The sequence below is a fragment of the Lissotriton helveticus genome, chromosome 8, assembly GCF_964261635.1.
Source record: "Lissotriton helveticus chromosome 8, aLisHel1.1, whole genome shotgun sequence".
In the NCBI taxonomy this organism is placed as follows: Eukaryota; Metazoa; Chordata; class Amphibia; order Caudata; family Salamandridae; genus Lissotriton; species Lissotriton helveticus.
In genome coordinates, this window is record NC_136069.1 from 1,290,181,850 (window position 1) to 1,290,200,431 (window position 18,582).

At 44.2% G+C, this 18,582-nt stretch overlaps 1 protein-coding gene across 1 annotated transcript in view; it reads left to right on the forward strand.

Annotated features, from left to right (window-relative positions):
* MYO16 (myosin XVI) overlaps positions 1-18,582 on the forward strand; it is a 2,830,569-nt gene that overhangs the window by 1,236,441 nt on the left and 1,575,546 nt on the right. Inside the window, exon 16 of the mRNA XM_078658257.1 lies at positions 3,063-3,210. Within this exon, the coding sequence (XP_078514383.1) occupies positions 3,063-3,210 (148 nt within the window). The remainder of the gene's footprint in view (positions 1-3,062; positions 3,211-18,582) is intronic.

The following is an 18,582-nucleotide window of genomic DNA, read 5'->3' on the forward strand; positions in this document are numbered from 1 at the left end:
ACTCTCTTTTACTTTGTTTTGTGTTTTTATTCTTTATGATCCCCTTATCACATGTTACGTCTCTTATTGTAATTGGTTCTTTCTTTTTTTGTGTTTGTTTTCAGGGTACTGGTGTTTCACAGTGTCAGATTGCTGCTTGTCCTCTGCTAGTTGCCCTGGGGCCAAGTGCAGCAGTGGTCGGGGTTACTATTCAGAAAAGGGGTCTGTGGCACACGGAAGCGTGAAAGGAGAAGGGCTGCTGAGTGCTCCGTGCGGTTGAGCTGGGCCAGGAAGCTGCGAAGCGATCAGCCAAGACTTGTGCTCTGTTGCGCACCACGTGATGGGATGGAGTAGCGTGGAGGTCGGGAGTGGAGGCTAGCACAGTCTGCTGCAGTGCAAAAGCAGCGCTGAGTATTGATGATGGTTGGGGGCGTAGTTCTCACCTCTAAAATCAGGCAGGTACTTGGTCGGCGTCCTGACACAGAGGGCACTGGTTAATGTTGTCTCTGCTAAGCGTGTTCTGCAAGCGCTGACATAAGTTGACTAGACTGGAGTCAATGCAGGCCTCATGGACTCCACTGCTGAATAGGTTGGTGGCGACTAGCGGGTGTCAGCAGTGTAGTGCCCACTGAGTAGCTGTAGTGACAGCAGTGTGGCCCTCGTTGCAGGTGGGGTGTGGACATCCCACCCTCGTCGCCAGTGTAACAGGGCCTCCTGCTTCGGGCACTAGGCCTGAGCATGGTATGCTGGATCAGTGACACACACAAACAGAGTTATAGTGTGAGCCAGAAGACCACGTGTGGTCTATGCCCGTTTTTATATAGCCTCAGGCCTTGCCTGGCCAGAGGATTCATTAGTTGCTGTTCAAGGGCATGTCGCCACAGTGGGGGTGGTGCCTGTTGATTGATGGTGAGTTTTGGTGGTTTGTTGCTTCCCAGTGAGGTCAGGAGGGCAAACATGCTGAAAACAATGAAATACCACAAACTAGCAAAATTCCATCAAGCAGAACAAATTTGCCAAAAATGGGTGGATTCTTTCTAGAAGTGAAATTCATCCTTAGGCATATTTTCATATTTTGCTCTTCTATTACATTTTTCACTCAGCTTTAGGTGTCAGTGAAATAAAAGGTAAAACCAAGGTATCACTTACAGTATTCTTTCCTGGACTGACCTAGAGGTGAAAAACCTTTTTAAGAAACTGATAGAGAAATATTTGATATTTGTTTCAGAAAACATTTTGAATTTTTAACCCATGGCAGGGTGGCTGTCACCGCAAGGGAGATTGTGATAACTCTTAAATATCCATCTAGGATAATTTCCCGTGAACAGTGGGTGAGATCGAAATAGCACCTTCTCGTTGCTGCACTGTTACTGATTCTGTAAAAACGCCCAAATATGGGAATGTGTCTCTGTGTGAGCAGGTGTCTCCAGTCCTGCATCTGGACAGACCAGTTCCTTTTGGAAGAAAAAGAACAACAGGTTTACAAGGGTGGTTTTTGTGATTACTTTTTATCACTTCCACCTGCTATATTATATAGAGGGCCTCAGAGATCAACATTTTTACTTTTATGTTTTAATGTCTGCTGCCCAATACACATGCATTGCTTGTAAGGACAGTCAAATTATGATGACTTTCATATCATGTTGAGGGACAGAAGCTCCCCAGCAATGCCTTTATTATATCTTATGTAATTATTGTGAGCAACACAAAATGTTGACAAATGATACTGTACATAGAAAAAGGAACACCACAGATAAAGTAGGTTGCATGTTTGGTTGCAAATCTGTAGAACATGGTGGGGTTAATACAAGACATATGATGATTGAGAGAGAGTACCCTGATATAATAAACATTTAGAATATGAACATATTTACATAGGCTGGATGTAGGGACAATTGGGAGGAGGAGAGAGTCAGGAGTATAGATCGTCTGCATTTCTGAATCCCATGAAATTATTAGGATGAATAGGCTTCTGGGACAGGATGGAGGACTTGTAATGACTCATAATAAAAAACAATAGTTTACCCAACTTCAATTTGTGATTTGATGATCAGTCTAACAAAGATGCAAATTTTACAGTTGCCAGTTCCAAGATGTAAAATACAGACACTTACACAACTGAGTGCTGTCAATGCTATTATCATCAACCAAGTCTTGCATTTACCTTTCGACTGGTCAGATTAATGTTTGCTGGCATTATTCATTGAAGAGCAGTGTCCTGTGTTGTGGTTCATCAGACTTGCAAGTCTCTGTCTACTGATAAAGTGGCGCTTATTATTCATAGAGAACTTCTCAAATGACCACATGGAGGGAACACTCTTCAATCCAAGCTTTCCAACGTAATCAAAACTTTGCTCTGTGAAGCTAAGAAAATGTAGCGAGTTTGGTGGATAGATCCAATACATGCATACACTAAATTATCAGTTTGAAGGACATTCGATAAAAAAACATTTTGATGGCCAAAGAAATCAGAGAACTGTTAATTACACTAAGGCTCCGTTCCAGATTTCGAAGGGTTTTTCTTGTCCCAAGGTTATTTCTACAACCAGGCTACCATTTAACAGGTGGGGCATTTTAATGGCAAGTGCATTTATTCTATACTAAATATAAATCTTGCAGCTGATTTTCATTGGTTACGGATTGCCCTTTGAATCGTTATGACCCAGGCTTAGTGGACCATGTAATTGTGTTGGGCTATGTGAGCACTAAATGTATTTAATTGTGATGCACAGTGTTTTACTTTCTGGACAAAGATTGATTGACAAGTGATAATCAGTTAAGTTGCCAAACTTGAGCTAGTAAATATATTTAAATGATGTGTTTAAAGGACATCGTAGGTAGATGGTTAAAAATAAATATGATGACTAACAACAAAAAACAAAAATGTCTTGTTGCTTTCATTTCTTCAGTGTTATTCAAGTAGACATGTGGTTGCCGTTTAACATTTCCTAAATGTGTACCCGCCCACACACAACATTGAAGCAGAGAAAAAGATTCATATTTTGCTACATAAGTTCAACTTGCTGTTTTGTTGTGCCCCTGAAAACCCATATTTAATGTACCACTCGTTTATTTATTTTTAGGCAGAGTGTACACCTACATGCTGGAGAAGTCCCGTCTTGTTACTCAGCTCCTAAGTCAAAGCAATTTTCTGGTTTTTTACTTCATGATGTATGGACTGACGGCTGAAGAAAAATATGGGCTATACATAAAACATCCATCAATGCACAGGTAGGCGCCCGAATAATCTCTAGATACTGAGTGGTGTCTCTCACAGCCCTCACCCTTCAACACTCATCCTAGTCTCCATAAATACAGTTAGCCCTCCATTTCCCCCACGCAAGTCTCCAAACCAGGGGTGAGGCACACATTTTTGCATGGTTTGAATAGTGTGAGGACATTAATTGGAAGAATTGTACCACCCACTTAAATGTAATGTTGACTTCATACACAGATGTATTAAACAATACCTTGCTGCCTACATTATTTCTGTGTGTGATTTGAAGCATTTTGAATTCGTTTTCCAAATGTGCTGATATTCCTTGGTGGGTGGATGTTTATTTACAGTCACGTCCGTGATCATGCGTTTAGAATAAAACCTGAGTGATAGAACATGCTCTGCTACACTCACAGCACAAGATAAGCTACTGTGGGGCAATTGAAAGAGGCTTGTTGCCTTTGAACTGGATGTCTTGAGCCAGACTTTGAGAGCAGTGTTTGTGTTCAGGGGACGCAGTGCCTATCAGGATGTATGTAAGACTCTATGCTAAGGCCTTGGGTCTGCTAGAAAGTGGTGAGTCTTGTTTGCTGAACAAAAAGCAAGCGATGAGTCAAACACGCAAGCCACAAGTAGAAGCAAATTTACAGGCAGGTAGATGAGGCAGGTGATATGATGATGAGTTGCATTGTCCATACAAACTTTTAACATTAACCCCCTCTTGCCTCAACAACCTTCCTCATGGCACTGCTTTCCTAATGCACTTGTGTAACCCCGTTAAAAACGGGCATTCAGATATCAGAATTCCTACAAGTTGTCATCAGATGACGTACGAGCCACACTTTGTTATTATTTGTGATCGCCTCATTTTCCTTTCTATTGTGCAATTTAATAAGTTTCTAATGTACAACATTTCTTGGTATATAATGTTCTTCATATACGTTATAGAGAAATGTGGGTGCTGCCCTCAGTTTTGCCCCGTGTGATACCAAAATGAAATGGCCCATTACAAACACTGCCTTTTTCTAGTCCAATGAACAAACATAAAACGCCCCGATAGTGTGTCTGGAAAGGCATGGCTCTAAATACTATTCCACAACTAAGGCGACTAAGAGTTGGAAGAAATTACTGGAAATCGCAAGTGAGGTGCAAATTTACAAATAATGGCTAATGTCATCAATCGAAATACATTTGTGTTTGTGCTGTTTAAAAAATTACAATTAGCACATCACTCCATGTTCCAAAGTCTCCAAAACATCAATAACTTCTGCATTATCACATCTCATTCTATTCCACCCAGAAATGCTACGAAAGGTCCGCTGCTAGGCTGAAGGCTCGTACAATAACAGCCAAACAGCCATGGAGGCAACGCTTTAGTTAATTGTAGAGAGGGAGTGACTATTTTGAATCCTCAGTGATGCTACACCAGTGTCATACATTTTGTGGGTAAAGCCCTACCGACTTTGAATGTTTATTGACGTCTGGGCAGATTGGCACAGAGTTGTGGGGTGTTAAGCTGCAAGCAACGAGAAGACGATGTAGCCATATACTGATTGGTATTCCTATCAAGCAGAGACATGTCTATCTATCCTCTAAATAAGAGGCATGCACATCCTTCCTACCAAGGAGAGACATGCGTATCTTCACTATGATGGAGAGACATGCATATCTTTCCTATCAAGGAGAGACATGCGTATTTGTCCTATCAAAAAGAGACATGCATATCTTCTCAGACCCATGCCCTGACCCCACAGAAAATGTAAAAAACATTGCAAACACCACATTGTTGATTCATGGCACTCTAGGAATTGGGCATTCAAGATCGATAATGTCATATCAAAACTATGTAGAAAAGTTTCAAAGTAAAGAGTAGGCTTTAGTAAGAAAGCCCAAGCATACCTCGGTAGCAATGCGCCAAGGAAAAGCCCACTGGCAGGAGTTTATGGTAGAACCTCCATACAAGTTGTAATATAAAGGCCACACAGAAACGTTTTCTAAAAGTGTATATGTATTCACTCACAAAACAATTTGTTTTCAAAGGTACTATCTCAATTTAAGCTATGAAACTAATTGCACCAATCTTAGGGCCCGATTAGGTCCGCCACCCCCGAGGTGGAGGGACCGTCCGCAGGGGCTGCGGCGTTCCCTCCCTCGGAATTAGGATGTGACCGCCACCCTGGCTGTCACATCCCCTATATTTAACATTGCGGCGGATGCTGCTTCAAGCAGCACCCGCCGCAAGGTTAAATGTGCATGTTTTCCTTTGTATGCACGAAGCGGCAGGCACCGCGTGGTGCCTGCCGCTTCGTGCATGCAAAGGCAGGGGGGTACCATAGGTACCCCCCCATGTGCACCCCCAACACCCCTGGGGGCCTGCAACGGTCCCCCATACTCAAACTCCACATGCTTTTCTACAGCGGAAAACCCGCCGTGGAAAAGCATGTCTCCGCCGGCATCCTAATATGGCTGGCGGTGTCTGATAGACACCGCCACCATATTAGAGCTTTTCTGCCGCGGTCGGAAGGCGACCGTGGCGGAAAAGCGGCGGATGGAAAAATGACCACCTAGCCATCCTAATCTGGCGGGGGGTCTTTTCTGTGTCCGCCGCGGTGAGTCCGCATCCTCCGGGCAGGCGGTGGCTTCCGCCGGCCCGGAGGATGCGGATTCACCGCGGACCTAATCGGGCCCTTAATTTGAGCCAGTGGTTTCTGGTGCCCAGCACTGGCACTTAATTGTCAACACCAGCACTTGTGACAGTCTGTCACAAGGTGGCGTTGTCTAGATAATTTAGAGATGACCACAAGAATAGTCAATTATTAATTCAATATACATTAAAAATCACTATAACTTGCCCCCAAGCCATTCTTATAACTTTGAGTGTCTGGTATAGCCCAAATTGTCACACTTGTAGAAGTGTGATGGTTAGCAGTTGTATTGTTACTATCTTTGGCAGCATGGTAGGGCCAATGTGGTGTGCAAGCTTAAGTGGCCTCCTGAGGAGAGGTTTGGCAAAGGTAGTATCTCAACTTAAGCTATGAAACTAATTGCACCAATCTTAGGGCCCGATTAGGATGGCGGACGGACCAGCGTCCGTCCGCCACCCCCGAGGTGGAGGGACCGTCCGCAGGGGCTGCGGCGTTCCCTCCCTCGGAATTAGGATGTGACCGCCACCCTGGCAGTCACATCCCCTATATTTAACATTGTGGCGGATGCTGCTTCAAGCAGCACCCGCCGCAAGGTTAAATGTGCATGTTTTCCTTTGTATGCACGAAGCGGCAGGCACCGCGTGGTGCCTGCCGCTTCGTGCATGTGCACCCCCAACACCCCTGGGGGCCCGCAACGGGCCCCTATACTCAAACTCCACATGCTTTTCTACGGCGGAAAACCCTCGTGGAAAAGCATGTCTCCGCCGGCATCCTAATATGGCTGGCGGTGTCTGATAGACACCGCCACCTTATTAGAGCTTTTCTGCCGCGGTCGGAAGGCGACCGTGGCGGAAAAGCGGCGGATGGAAAAATGACCACCTAGCCATCCTAATCTGGCGGGGGGTCTTTTCTGTGTCCGCCGCAGTGAATCCGCATCCTCCGGGCAGGCGGTGGCTTCCGCCGGCCCGGAGGATGCTGATTCACCGCGATCCTAATCGGGCCCTTAATTTGAGCCAGTGGTTTCTGGTGCCCAGCACTGGCACTTAATTGTCAACACCAGCACTTGTGACAGTCTGCCACAAGGTGGCGTTGTCTAGATAATTTAGAGATGACCACAAGAATAGTCAATTATTAATTCAATATACATTAAAAATCACTATAACGTGCCCCCAAGCCATTCTTATAGCTTTGAGTGTCTGGTATAGCCCAAATTGTCACACTTGTAGAAGTGTGATGGTTAGCAGTTGTATTGTTACTATCTTTGGCAGCATGGTAGGGCCAATGTGGTGTGCAAGCTTAAGTGGCCTCCTGAGGAGAGGTCAGGCATTTTTTTTTATTTTTTTTTTACAAATTAAGCACTTGCACACCTTGTCAGCGGCTTCCTGAAACAATGCTCAGGGCTTCTTTGAACCCAGTTCATTCTTGTCTGGAGAAATATATTTTTCATACATCATTGTGTATTCAGTTATCACAATCCCGTGCATGTGACACACTTTGCACTGCAACACCCAAGCACATATTCCAATATTCTCTTCTATGTTCTGTGCTTGCATGTTCACAATTTTTCTGTGATTGAATGTGTTATTGGCATCTGAATTAAAGTCTGCCTTTAAGTATTATACCAACTTTCTTAATATATAAGAATGAGAACATGTAATATGAAAAAATGCCTCCTGATCTTGTTTAGCGTCATTCTGTGACGTCAACTTGAAGCAGCTTCGATCAACAGACACAGATAGAGAAAACTCTGTTGTTACATAGGGGAATACCACATCACGGGGCATATTATCAAGACAATTATCGCCGCTTTAGCGTCTGTTTTCAGTCGAAAAGCGGCAATAATTCTAACGCGGTATTAATAAGGACACACTAACAGGCTTTAGCATGTGTTTCCTTGTGTCATCACCCATTTCACTAGCGCCTTGCATCTCATCACTAATGAGATGCAAAGTAGGCGTTCCTCACATTCACTACATGGCAAAACTTCGATAACGCAGCTTTGCACTATTAACAAGCATGCCCCATACCCGCGTTGAGACTGTGAAAGTCGCACAAAGACCCAATTAACGCTGGTTTCTAATGTCAGGTAAATTTCTGACTTAGCCATATTGCCCTATGGGAGGTGGATTGTCAGGCTAAGTCCACCGTAGCTTATTAACAAGGAATTCCCTATCGCTGACATTTTATCGCTGGATTACTAGCGAGATTCCAGCATTTCGCCACTATCGCTGGATTTTTTATCGCTTTGGAGATAGCTGTTGATAATAACGCGCTATCTCAGCGATAAAATCCAGCAATAGCCGGCGATAACTTTAATCGCGCTAAGCGCGCTTAGCGATATTTATTGCTGTCAGTTGCTAATATGCCCCGAAATCTTTTATGTTAATAACACAATTTGGAATTATGGAAAACAATATTTTCCGACCTGGATGTTAATCCCTTGATAATTTCTTTGATATTTAATATTGCTTGAAATCATTGAGGGTCTTTTACAAACAATCATTGTTCGATGGTTTAGTTTACCTTTTCCATAGAACCATACATGTCACATATCTCATATAAATTAGTAAACATCAAGACCGTGCCTATAAATTGTCGATTGGTCATGTATAAACCATTAGGATCTTTTCACAATTCATCAATGAAATATAATGTTGTTATGCCAATAATGCAATTGAATAAACTTAGAAGACTATAAGGAGGGCGCTTTGTTTATGAACAGAATTACTATTTTGGTATTTTGTTCTTTGATATTGCCTGCTTATTGTTTTTGCTTTTCACAAATAGTTATTTTTTCTGACTAGCACTTGATTAATGTCTGACACGGCTTTGAAGAACATTTCGAATATGTCTTACCTTCATGTCAAATACCTTTACTCAATTAAGGCCATAAATTGGAAGTTAAGCCGGAAAAAGAAGGCACAACAGTAGGAGAAACTCGCTGAGCATGGCATTTGTAATTCCGAGGAAAAGTCCATACAAACTTTTAACATTAACCTCCTCTTGCTTCAACAGCCTTCCTCATGGCACTGCTTTCCTAATGCACTTTTGTACCCCTATTAAAAATGGGCATTCAGATATCAGAATTCCTACAAGTTGTCGTCAGATGACGTATGAACCACACTTTGTTATGACTTGTGATCGCCTCATTTTCCTTTCTATTGTGCAATTGAATACGTTTCGAATGAACAACATTTCTTGGTATATAATGTTCTTCATATACGTTATAGAGTAATGTACCGTGGTCTGTACAGTACATCTTGGATAAGTGAACCACTGTTATTGCAAGTGACCGAAAGTGCCTTGATTCTATTGGGGCACAAGGATGTAGGCGGAATGCTGATAACATATCTGTTCACTCCGAGGTGATGGTGCAATATCATTATTATAGCATGTCGTCATGCGTTATTCTTTAAAACATTTTAAAACATTTTTTTATTTTATTTCTTAGAAATAAATTGTAAGGGGCAGATTTACTAGCCCCGTACAATATATTTCTAAACAATAAAGTAAAAAAAATATTTTCTAAAACTTTCACAACAAATCTTTTGTTAGAATTGCAACTTTGGGTGGCTGGCACTCATCTTTAGCAGGACCATCTTATGCATACTGAGGCACTGGAACAGACGTGACTCATCTACGACAGAAAACCTGTGTCATTTAAAGGAAAAGAAGATGCATTTAAAAATGAAAAAATAAATGTTTTGTTTTAATTGTTTAAGAGTAGGCATTGGTCCGTGGGACCACTGCCTTCTCTTAAAAAATGTTTTCTGAACATTCACAAAGGGTTGCCGACTTGAAGTAAGTGGTAAAATACGAATGTTTATAGACCGCATTTCGGTTGCTAAACATTCCTACATACCACTGTGATTCAGTATTAGGAAACGGACGTCCTAAACACACCCCTTCCTAATGCTGAATCGGTATGTATTCGCAATTCCAAATTGCGATTCAGTAACATGTTAATGAATCACAATTTGGGTATTATATATACCAAAATGAATTTTTCCTGTCTTTAACGGCCTGATTCTGCAAATCGGGCCAGGTGCACCCGAAAAATGCTTGCTTGATACATCTAGCCCTTAGTCTTTCATCTAACTTTTGATTAGTGAGAAATGGATGAAGCAAGCAGTGTGTTGGCGACACTCTGAAGCCAAATGTGTCGTCCATAACTGCCTATAACAAATTATTGCAGGCGACATGTCAACTGTCAGAACACATTTTTAATGACAAGTTATGCCTTAAAATGTTTAAGTAGCTCTTGAATTTACATTTGCATGACATTATAAGTCAATACACAGCTCTTTTTTTACCATGTGATGCATTAGTCCTCAGAGCAAGCTAGAAGTGACATTACCCTTAAAATTGACGTAAATATAATCACAGCCCTTCTCATTGTGAACCACCAAAGTCACTAAGGAAAGCCATGCTTAATTCTCTGGTTGCTTGGCACAATGCAGTCAGGCTTAACGTAGAGGCAATGTGTAAAGTATTTATGCTGTGCTGAAACCAAAATAAAGTGGCAATATAACACAAACATATTCCATATATAAAACCAGCAAAAATCCAATAAGTAGAACTTGAAATATGAATTTTTAAAGTTTGAAATAAAAATAGTGCCAAAATGAGGTGGCTGGTCGAGTGGCCAAGATGGCGGTCACAGTTTAGCATTTCTCTCGACCTCCTTCTGCATCCGTCGATATCCTCTTCCTCTAATCCTGTCTGCTCTCCAACCGAGGCATTGCTTTAAAGAGTGTGGGGGCCCAGGGGCTCAAAACTGAATTGTCCAGAGGTGCCCAGGTGCCACATGGAACACCCAGAGCACTGGAGCAGCCTGCCGAGGATTGCTACCAGGGTGTGGCAGGCAGTGTGCAGTGCTGCTCGGGCACCCACATAGGTGCTGCAGATAGTAGCCAGAGTGCAGCCCTTAGCAGAGCCGGTAGGGGTGATCGTGCCCTTGGTGGATCTGACCAGCACCATAGGAATGGTGAATTCCGGGTGGTGGCTGGGCTCTGTGCAGTGCTGGAGGCCGCCTGCCTCGCGGGCCCTATGGGCCTTGGACCTGACCCCCTCCCTTTTGTGGTGAGCTTGGCCTGGTGATGATGGTGGCCTCTCAGGAGTCAGGAGAGCTGGCAGTGGAGCCCCACGTAGCTGGAAGAGTCAAGACCAATGGCATTAGATGCCTTGGGGCCTGACGGGGACATGAGCTGGTTTACCCTATTTTTCATCCAGGCGGAGTGACTGTTGCTTTTTTGAGAGCCCGCCCCCCCAACAGATTGTGGTGTGGCTATAGGGTTATGCCCCCAACTACGGAATCCCAGTGGGAGACTGGCTTGGGGCTGGGATACCTGCACACTGTGGAGCCCAGTGTCTTTGGACCTGGCTGCTTGTGCTGCTCCTGGATGCAAGCGTGCCAGGGCCCAACAGGTGGTTTTTGGAGTGACCGGCAGTGGCACCTGTGAAGTGTCATTCTTACCCCACTGTGGATCGGACCGTAGGCTGTTGGTGAGGTACCTGTTTAACTACCATGCTAGAGATGCCATCTTCTACAAAGCCTGACCTGCGTTTTCATAGCACCTCATCATCATTTTTCTGGACTACCCGAGGGCAGGTCAGCAGAGGCGCTGACTGCCCTCTGATGAAGTTAAGCAGAAGCTCCAAGCCCTCAAAGTCCCCTATATGTTGTTGTTCCCTGTCAAGCTGAAAGTGATCTTTAAATTATCAGCTAATTTTTTTCAAATAGCTGAGCAGGAATGGAGGTGGGCCTCAGAGAGGGTGGACCTTCCTCAACAGTAGTGAACTGGGAGCACTGAGAGTGAGACTCCGTAGGCCTCTCCATCGGGGCCTGAGGTCGCAGTGGAGGAGACGCACGAAGTCTCGAAGGACCGTCGCTACTGCCCGGTGGTGTGATGCTTCTTTGGAATCCGAGGTTGAGCAAGGCCCTGCAGGATGGGACCAGGGCTGCCAGGACCCTGGGTGCTCTGGAGATGGCAGCGCCGTGGGTGGACCCTCCGCCTGCCCCATGGTGATGATTCATTCGTATGCTGTTTTATAGGGAGGGGGGGATTTTGTTTGGGGAAACCTAGGCAATCTATTATTGTGGATTACTGTTTTGATTAGAAGTCAACTTGTGATACTGGACTGGAGGAGGTTCCTGGCATTGACTGATAATTTTTCTTTTTTCCCCCTTTGCTGGTTGCTTGCGTTGCTTGAGCTGTTGAAAGGGGGGACGTGTGTTGCATGCATGAGGCAGGTATGAGGTGGGTGACAGAGCTTGTCCCAGTTGGGTAAGTGAGTTGTTCAGAACCAATGCAAGGGAAATTTAGGGTGTGGGGTGGTTGGGGTTTTCTGTTCAGGTTCACATAGTTAGGTTGAGTGAGACACACAATTGCATGTTGCCGCCTTTTTGGGTACCGGGAAAGAGACCTTGAGTGGGCCGCCCAGCACCCATAGAATGAGAGGATGACATTTGCCAGTTGAATGGCTGCATACTGGCTGTCCTCTTCTGGAACATCGATGGGCTAGGCTGTAAAATCAAATGGGAGTGGTTATGCAGTACATCAACAGACACTCTCCTGACCTCATGCTCCTCCATGAAATGTAGTTATTGCGGAACACATGCCGCAGTCTTCAGAGGGGTAAATTTACAGTGTTGGCACATGCGGGGGTTCACAAACAGTACCGGTGGAGTGGCGGTGCTGGCTAAGAAGACCTACAGCACACTTCCTGGAGGGAGGTAGCACTCAGGCCACACTTGTAGATGATGGGATTGCCTGAGTGGGTCTGGATGACCACACGGTCCATGGCTGCCCGTAAAGTGAAGCAAACACAAGGTTATGATGGATGAAGTGCTGAAACTTTTCAGACACTCAACCCCAGTCACAGATCTGGGTTGAATTCATCATAGTTATTTAGCTCACTTCACCACCCCAGTTCAGACACAGTTATATGCAAATCAGTCTTGACCCTGGGCCTCATGGGAACAGTCCAGCCTGAGCTGCCAAGCCATGTCTTCCCTGGACAGGAAACAAGCATCCTGGGACTGGTGTTGGGCTAACAGCCCTCATCAGCCAGGCCTAGCTTGAATCCAGTGAGCAAGGGACCCACGTCTGGGCATACCCTGCCAACTTAGGGCGAATAAAGCAAACTCAATTAGATGATGGACAGAGCGCTGAAACTTTTCAGACACTCACCCCCAGTGACAGATCTGGATTGAATCCTTCATCGCTCTTTAGTTCACTTCGCCACCCCGGTTCAGACACAGCTATATGCAAATTATTCTTGACCCTGTGCCTCATGGGAACAGTTCAGCCCCAACTGCCAAGCCATGTCTTCAGCCAGGCTATCTTGAATCCAGACGCAAAGACTTGACGTTTCTGTACTGTGCCAGACATGCTGACCCATTGCAGATATAACACTTAGCGCATAAAAGTAGAAAAAGGAAAGATCTTAACACCAAGGTCGGCAGTTCCAAATCGACAACCTCGAACCACAAACTGTAAGATGGAAAAACAATAGTCTGAAAGAGAAATCCTAGTGGCATCCCAACTGTCAGCTCGACATTTTTTACAAAAAAAGAGAAGGATGTAAAATGGCCTGAGAGAGAAATCCTGGCGACACGGAAATTCCTAGAGGAAGGTTCAACAGTAAGCATATGCCACGCTGAATACCATTGCAAGAGCCACATTGAAAAGGAGTCCTATCTGGATGGTTAATTCACAAAAAAGTTACAAAACACTTGCTAAACAGTATAGTATATAGGGATTCATAGTGATTGAACAACTGACGGTGGTAACAACCCAGCATGTACTGCTGACACATCTGCGGTCCTTTAAAAAGGAAAATAATTTTCGCTCTCTCCCTTCATCCAGCCCGTTACCAATCTTCAAAGTAACAGGTCCTGAAGAAGATGGCAATAAAAGAAAGATAGGCCATCAAAACGTGCGTTGACCAGTCTGTGTGTAATACCTCAGCTCACAGCACAGCATTAGAGGGTTGAGTGTCCCACCCCTATGGTTCCATCTGTGTATGTAGTCTGGCTCTGGGGTGTTTAGTATGTATTTAGTGAGTGTAAGTGATGTGTATGTACAGTGATAAGAGGTATTTATGAGTATGGGAGTTTGTGAGTTTGGATTTTCTAATTAGGTGTGAATTCTAAAGATATTGTGTATTATTTTGCTTATAGATTGTGTCTTTGAAAAGGATTGTCACATAAGTTTCATTGTAGAATTGTATAAACTAAAGTCCTTCTTTGAGTATTTTTGTATAATGAAATTGTATATTGTTTCACAAATGATAACCATGTAATGTAGTACTGAAAATTCTGGACTCGTGTAATGTGTCTGCACTCGAGAATAAAACTTTATCGTAAATTGACGAATTTAGTACCAAAAGACCGAGAATGACGAGTACGTCCTGTACAGGTATTTTCAGCATATTCAAGTGACGATTTCACTTGAAATCGTCATTATCGTTCAGAACCCTCGGCTTCCATTTTATGTATGGCAGCCATTTTGTGAGTTGCCCTTTACATAGGCCTTAATCCAGCTGAATTCAATTCAGCAAGGACACATACTCCTTAATCGACTTTTCCATGACCTGTGCAAGTTGGAACCATTGCCCCAGGCCGAACTCGTTAGGTCAGTTCCCCTCCCAGTGGCCGAGCAAGATAGCATCTAGGCTCAACAGGCCATAAAACCATTTCAGCGCGCACACCTGCCGTATCTTGCTCACATCTGTCTCTACTCTTTTGCTTCACTTACTTTTATGGTGGGGAGGTGCCTATTTTATTGGGGGTCCACCGATATCTGATGAAATGTTGGGCCTTGCCAGGTGATTTGTTATGGGCAGCACGCCGTGAAATATGTACATGTCATCATGACTCTGCTTTTCTTTTGTAGCCAGTAACTGTAAATGACATACTACGAATTCGAAGAATGTTTGCCTGAAGCTGAATATTCTGTATAAAGAGAGAAGCCCGACTTTGTAAATTCGAGCAGTCTCCTGAGAATATACTTCCCCGTGTTGTACTTTTAGGACACTTGTTACCTTGGTTGCAGCCAATAAACTAATCTTTGACTTCACCTAGAAGACTCTGAGTTTCTGTGGTCTGAATCAGGAAAAGGACTCGAGGTCTTTGGGTGTGTATTCCCTGACACCACTGGGTTACCGGTTAAGTACCGGTTCTGAAAAACCCAGTACCTCAGTTGGCGCCCAACGTTTGGGGCGATTCCAGCGGTACCGGTCCAGCCAGAGGTTCGTGAGGAGCTTCGTGTGAAAATTCTGGAGGAAGGCCTGCCACTTCATCGACCCCTGCATGTCGACGTGGTCCGAAAGTCTTTGCTGCGAGGTTCCCCGCTTCCGGACGGCTACGAAGGTCTGCTGCCCTGGCTATCGCCCTGATTTGGACCCTTGAAGTTTGGTAGAGCAAAACACTGAGACGAGTCTTCTGGTGACGTCATCGATATCTCAGTTAAGTATAAGTGGAGCGTCTCCCAGTCCTTAGTTGATCTTAGTTTTGGTATCCTTGGGATAAAAAGTTTTGTGTTGGTACTTGCAAGCACCAAAACCGAAGGACTCGTGTATTCACGAGAAATATCGTAATCGATAAACCTTTGACGTTTGGAACTAGACTAGAGAGCGAAGATGCCTGGTCTTAGACTTGGAAATTTGTTTTGTCTTGGCAGTAATAATAGGGACTCCCGATTGGAGGACTCATGTCCGGTTCCTCCGGATGGAACTCCGACCTACGAGTTATATGTGAAACATGGGGTAGGCCCCATCACATACAACGAAGTGTAGATTAAATACACCAGGAAAGATGGTGTTTTAAAATGGCCCCAACATGGTAGCTTCGACACGGAAATTCTAGATAACCTCAAAGTTAAACTTTTCAAGAAGAAAGCCCGGCCGGCAATGTTTGACTCTTTTCGCCTATGGCGTAAGGAGGCCAGACAAAAAGAAATTAAATTAGAGAAGAAAAATAAGAGAGAAGGGAATATTTCAGTAATGAAAGCTGCTATGCAGTTTAAAGACAATGAAGAAGAACAGATGAGTGAGCAGTTGCACAGGCAACGTAAAATGGCGATAGATAAATGCTATCCAGTTTTGCCGCGTCCCAAGAAGGATGCAGCAAAAGACCTTAAGGAAGACCCGTTAATGGGCCATTTGTTAAGTTCACCACCCCCCTATGCACAAACAGCCACGGCGCCTCCGCAACCCTTAGTTGCGCCGCCCATGGTTGTTATGCCTGCTCCTCTACAGCACCCACCAGCTGCTCTTCAGCTGGCTTCCGCTCCTCCGGTGCCGCCTCCTCAAGGCACACCGACTACATCTACTTCACTTATGCCTTCTACGACTTTGCCTAGTGCACCTTCGATTTCTCATAATGCTCCCTCTGCTATTGCCTCTACTTCAGCCTTATCTCACCCTGTTTTTCCACCCGTTCTCCCTTCAGTTTCTCCTTCCGTTCGACAGAGAATGGCCAGCACTGTAACTAATATTTTCTCACCTCTTTTCGGGTCGCCTACTACGACCCCTAACACGGAACGAAGACAGTTGCGAAGTCAACTGCCTGTCTACCAAGAGAGAGATGTATTGAATCGTTTAGCTCATACATGGATTATGGATACTGTAAAATATGACGTTGAATCTGTCATGAAAGTTTTCCTTCAGTGGGAAGCACCGACACAGAGATATGTTTTTGAACAAATGTGTGTTTTCCTCTGTGAGGATTTGGAAGACAATGATTTAGAACGCAACCCGCAGGAGTTGTGTTGTGTACGGTTCAAGTTTGGGGAAGGAATGATCGTAGGTCCCGATGTCCAAAAAGCGGTTGAGATATTGTTGTCTTATCGGAGTAAAGGGAACACTTCTGGTTCGCAATCTGAGCGCGATACACCTAGGAAAAAGGCGCGACAGTATCCCATGAGAGAAGTTCCCCCTCAATGGAGAGAGGGTGACGCAACGGCTAATCCACCTATTCTGCCACACTTTCAGCGTGTGTGGGTACATGTCCCATGGAAGCAAGCTGAAGTTTTAGCACTTAAACAGACATTACCTGATCCGCGTAAAAATCCAGCAGGATATTACAAAGAGTTGTCGCAGACTGCTGGGTCATGTGTAATGAATTTAGCCGATATCGATATGTTATTTGGGAACGTTGTTCCACAGCCTTTATGGGGAAAGATTCGTCACACGGATCATGATCAGGAATTAGGTGACTCATGGGCTAACATTACTGCGACAGATGCCCTACAAGTAGGTGGCGCTAAGCCTGAACCTTTGATAGCAGAACTGCCTGGTAAAATAATTGATTATATGAAAAAGATAATGCCTGAAATACGCGTGAATTGGGATAAACTGTCTGCATGTAAACAGAAGAAAGATGAAACGGTGTCTGATTTCTTCACCAGATTTGAAGAAACTTTTGTCGACCACAGTGGTCAAGATATGAGCACAGAAGGTGGTCAGAGACTGTTCGTCGATAAATTCGTGCACAATTTGCTTCCTGAGTTGTGCAAAAAGTTAAAGGACTCGGAAAGTTCTTGGGCAGTCTCGTCTTCGGCACAGATATTAGCTACAGCACAGTATTACAAAAATCGAGACAAAGACGAGAAAGATAAAGTAGAAAAGAAAACGAAAGAGTTGAAAACGAAGGTCTTGTTACAGCAAGCATATCCACCACGTGGTGGTGGCGGTCAAAATAATAATGGTCAGAACAATTATCAGAGTAATTTGCAGCAGCCTCAACAATATCAGAGGAACTCGCAAAGGATCGAGTATTGTCAACCACGTGTTTCTGTAGGTCCCAACCAATGTTCGTATTGCAAGGAGGAAGGTCATTTTAAATATAGTTGCCCTATCCTACTACAGCGCGCGAATGGTGCTTCTGGTGTAAGAGGTCGAGGTGCTCAGCAAGCGCCTAGAGGAAGAGGACACGGGAATACCCCCCGGAACGAACGTCACATTCCACCTCAAAATTCCATGAACAAGTTTGATCAGCAGAATAACACATCTGGTAGGACAGCTCAGTACTATACGAATGATTACTATACAGAAAGTGAGAATTGGGAGAGTAATGATTGCTAGGACAGCCATAGACAAAGAGAGGGAGTTGTTCCAGTTCCAGTAGATCAGAGCGGACCATACGTTGAGGTGATTACATCAGAACCTTTTCTGTTGGATACTGGTGCTACGAAGAGTTCCATTAAGCACTCAAAACTCCCTGGCGCACCTTTGTCTGGCGAAACGAACGTATCAGTAGGTTTTTCTGGCGCCCCGGTTAGAAATCCAATTTCTGACCCTTTGACTCTTTCTGTTGGTCCCCGTGAATTAGAAGCACCCCTTATTCTGACAACAGGTTGTGGTGAAAATTTGTTGGGATTGGATCTGTTAAAAAGATTGTATGCGACTCTGTACTGTTCTCCCTCGGGAGTACAACTCACTTTAGGTAAGAAAGTGGTTTCTGCCATGTATTTGTCGAGAGACAAACTTCCAACAGAGTTGTCGTTTCTTCCGGACATTCTTTGGGCTACTGGTCCTAATGATGTCGGTCTTTTAGAAATTCCACCATATGTTGTAACATTGAAAACCAATGTTCAAATGCCACGAATTCCCCAATATAGAATTTCTAGTGAAGGCGAGAAAGCTTTGCTAGCGATTGTTCACGAGTTAATTGAAAAAGATGTGATTGAAGAGACAAGAGGCAACGTTTGCAATAGTCCTGTTCTACCTGTTTTA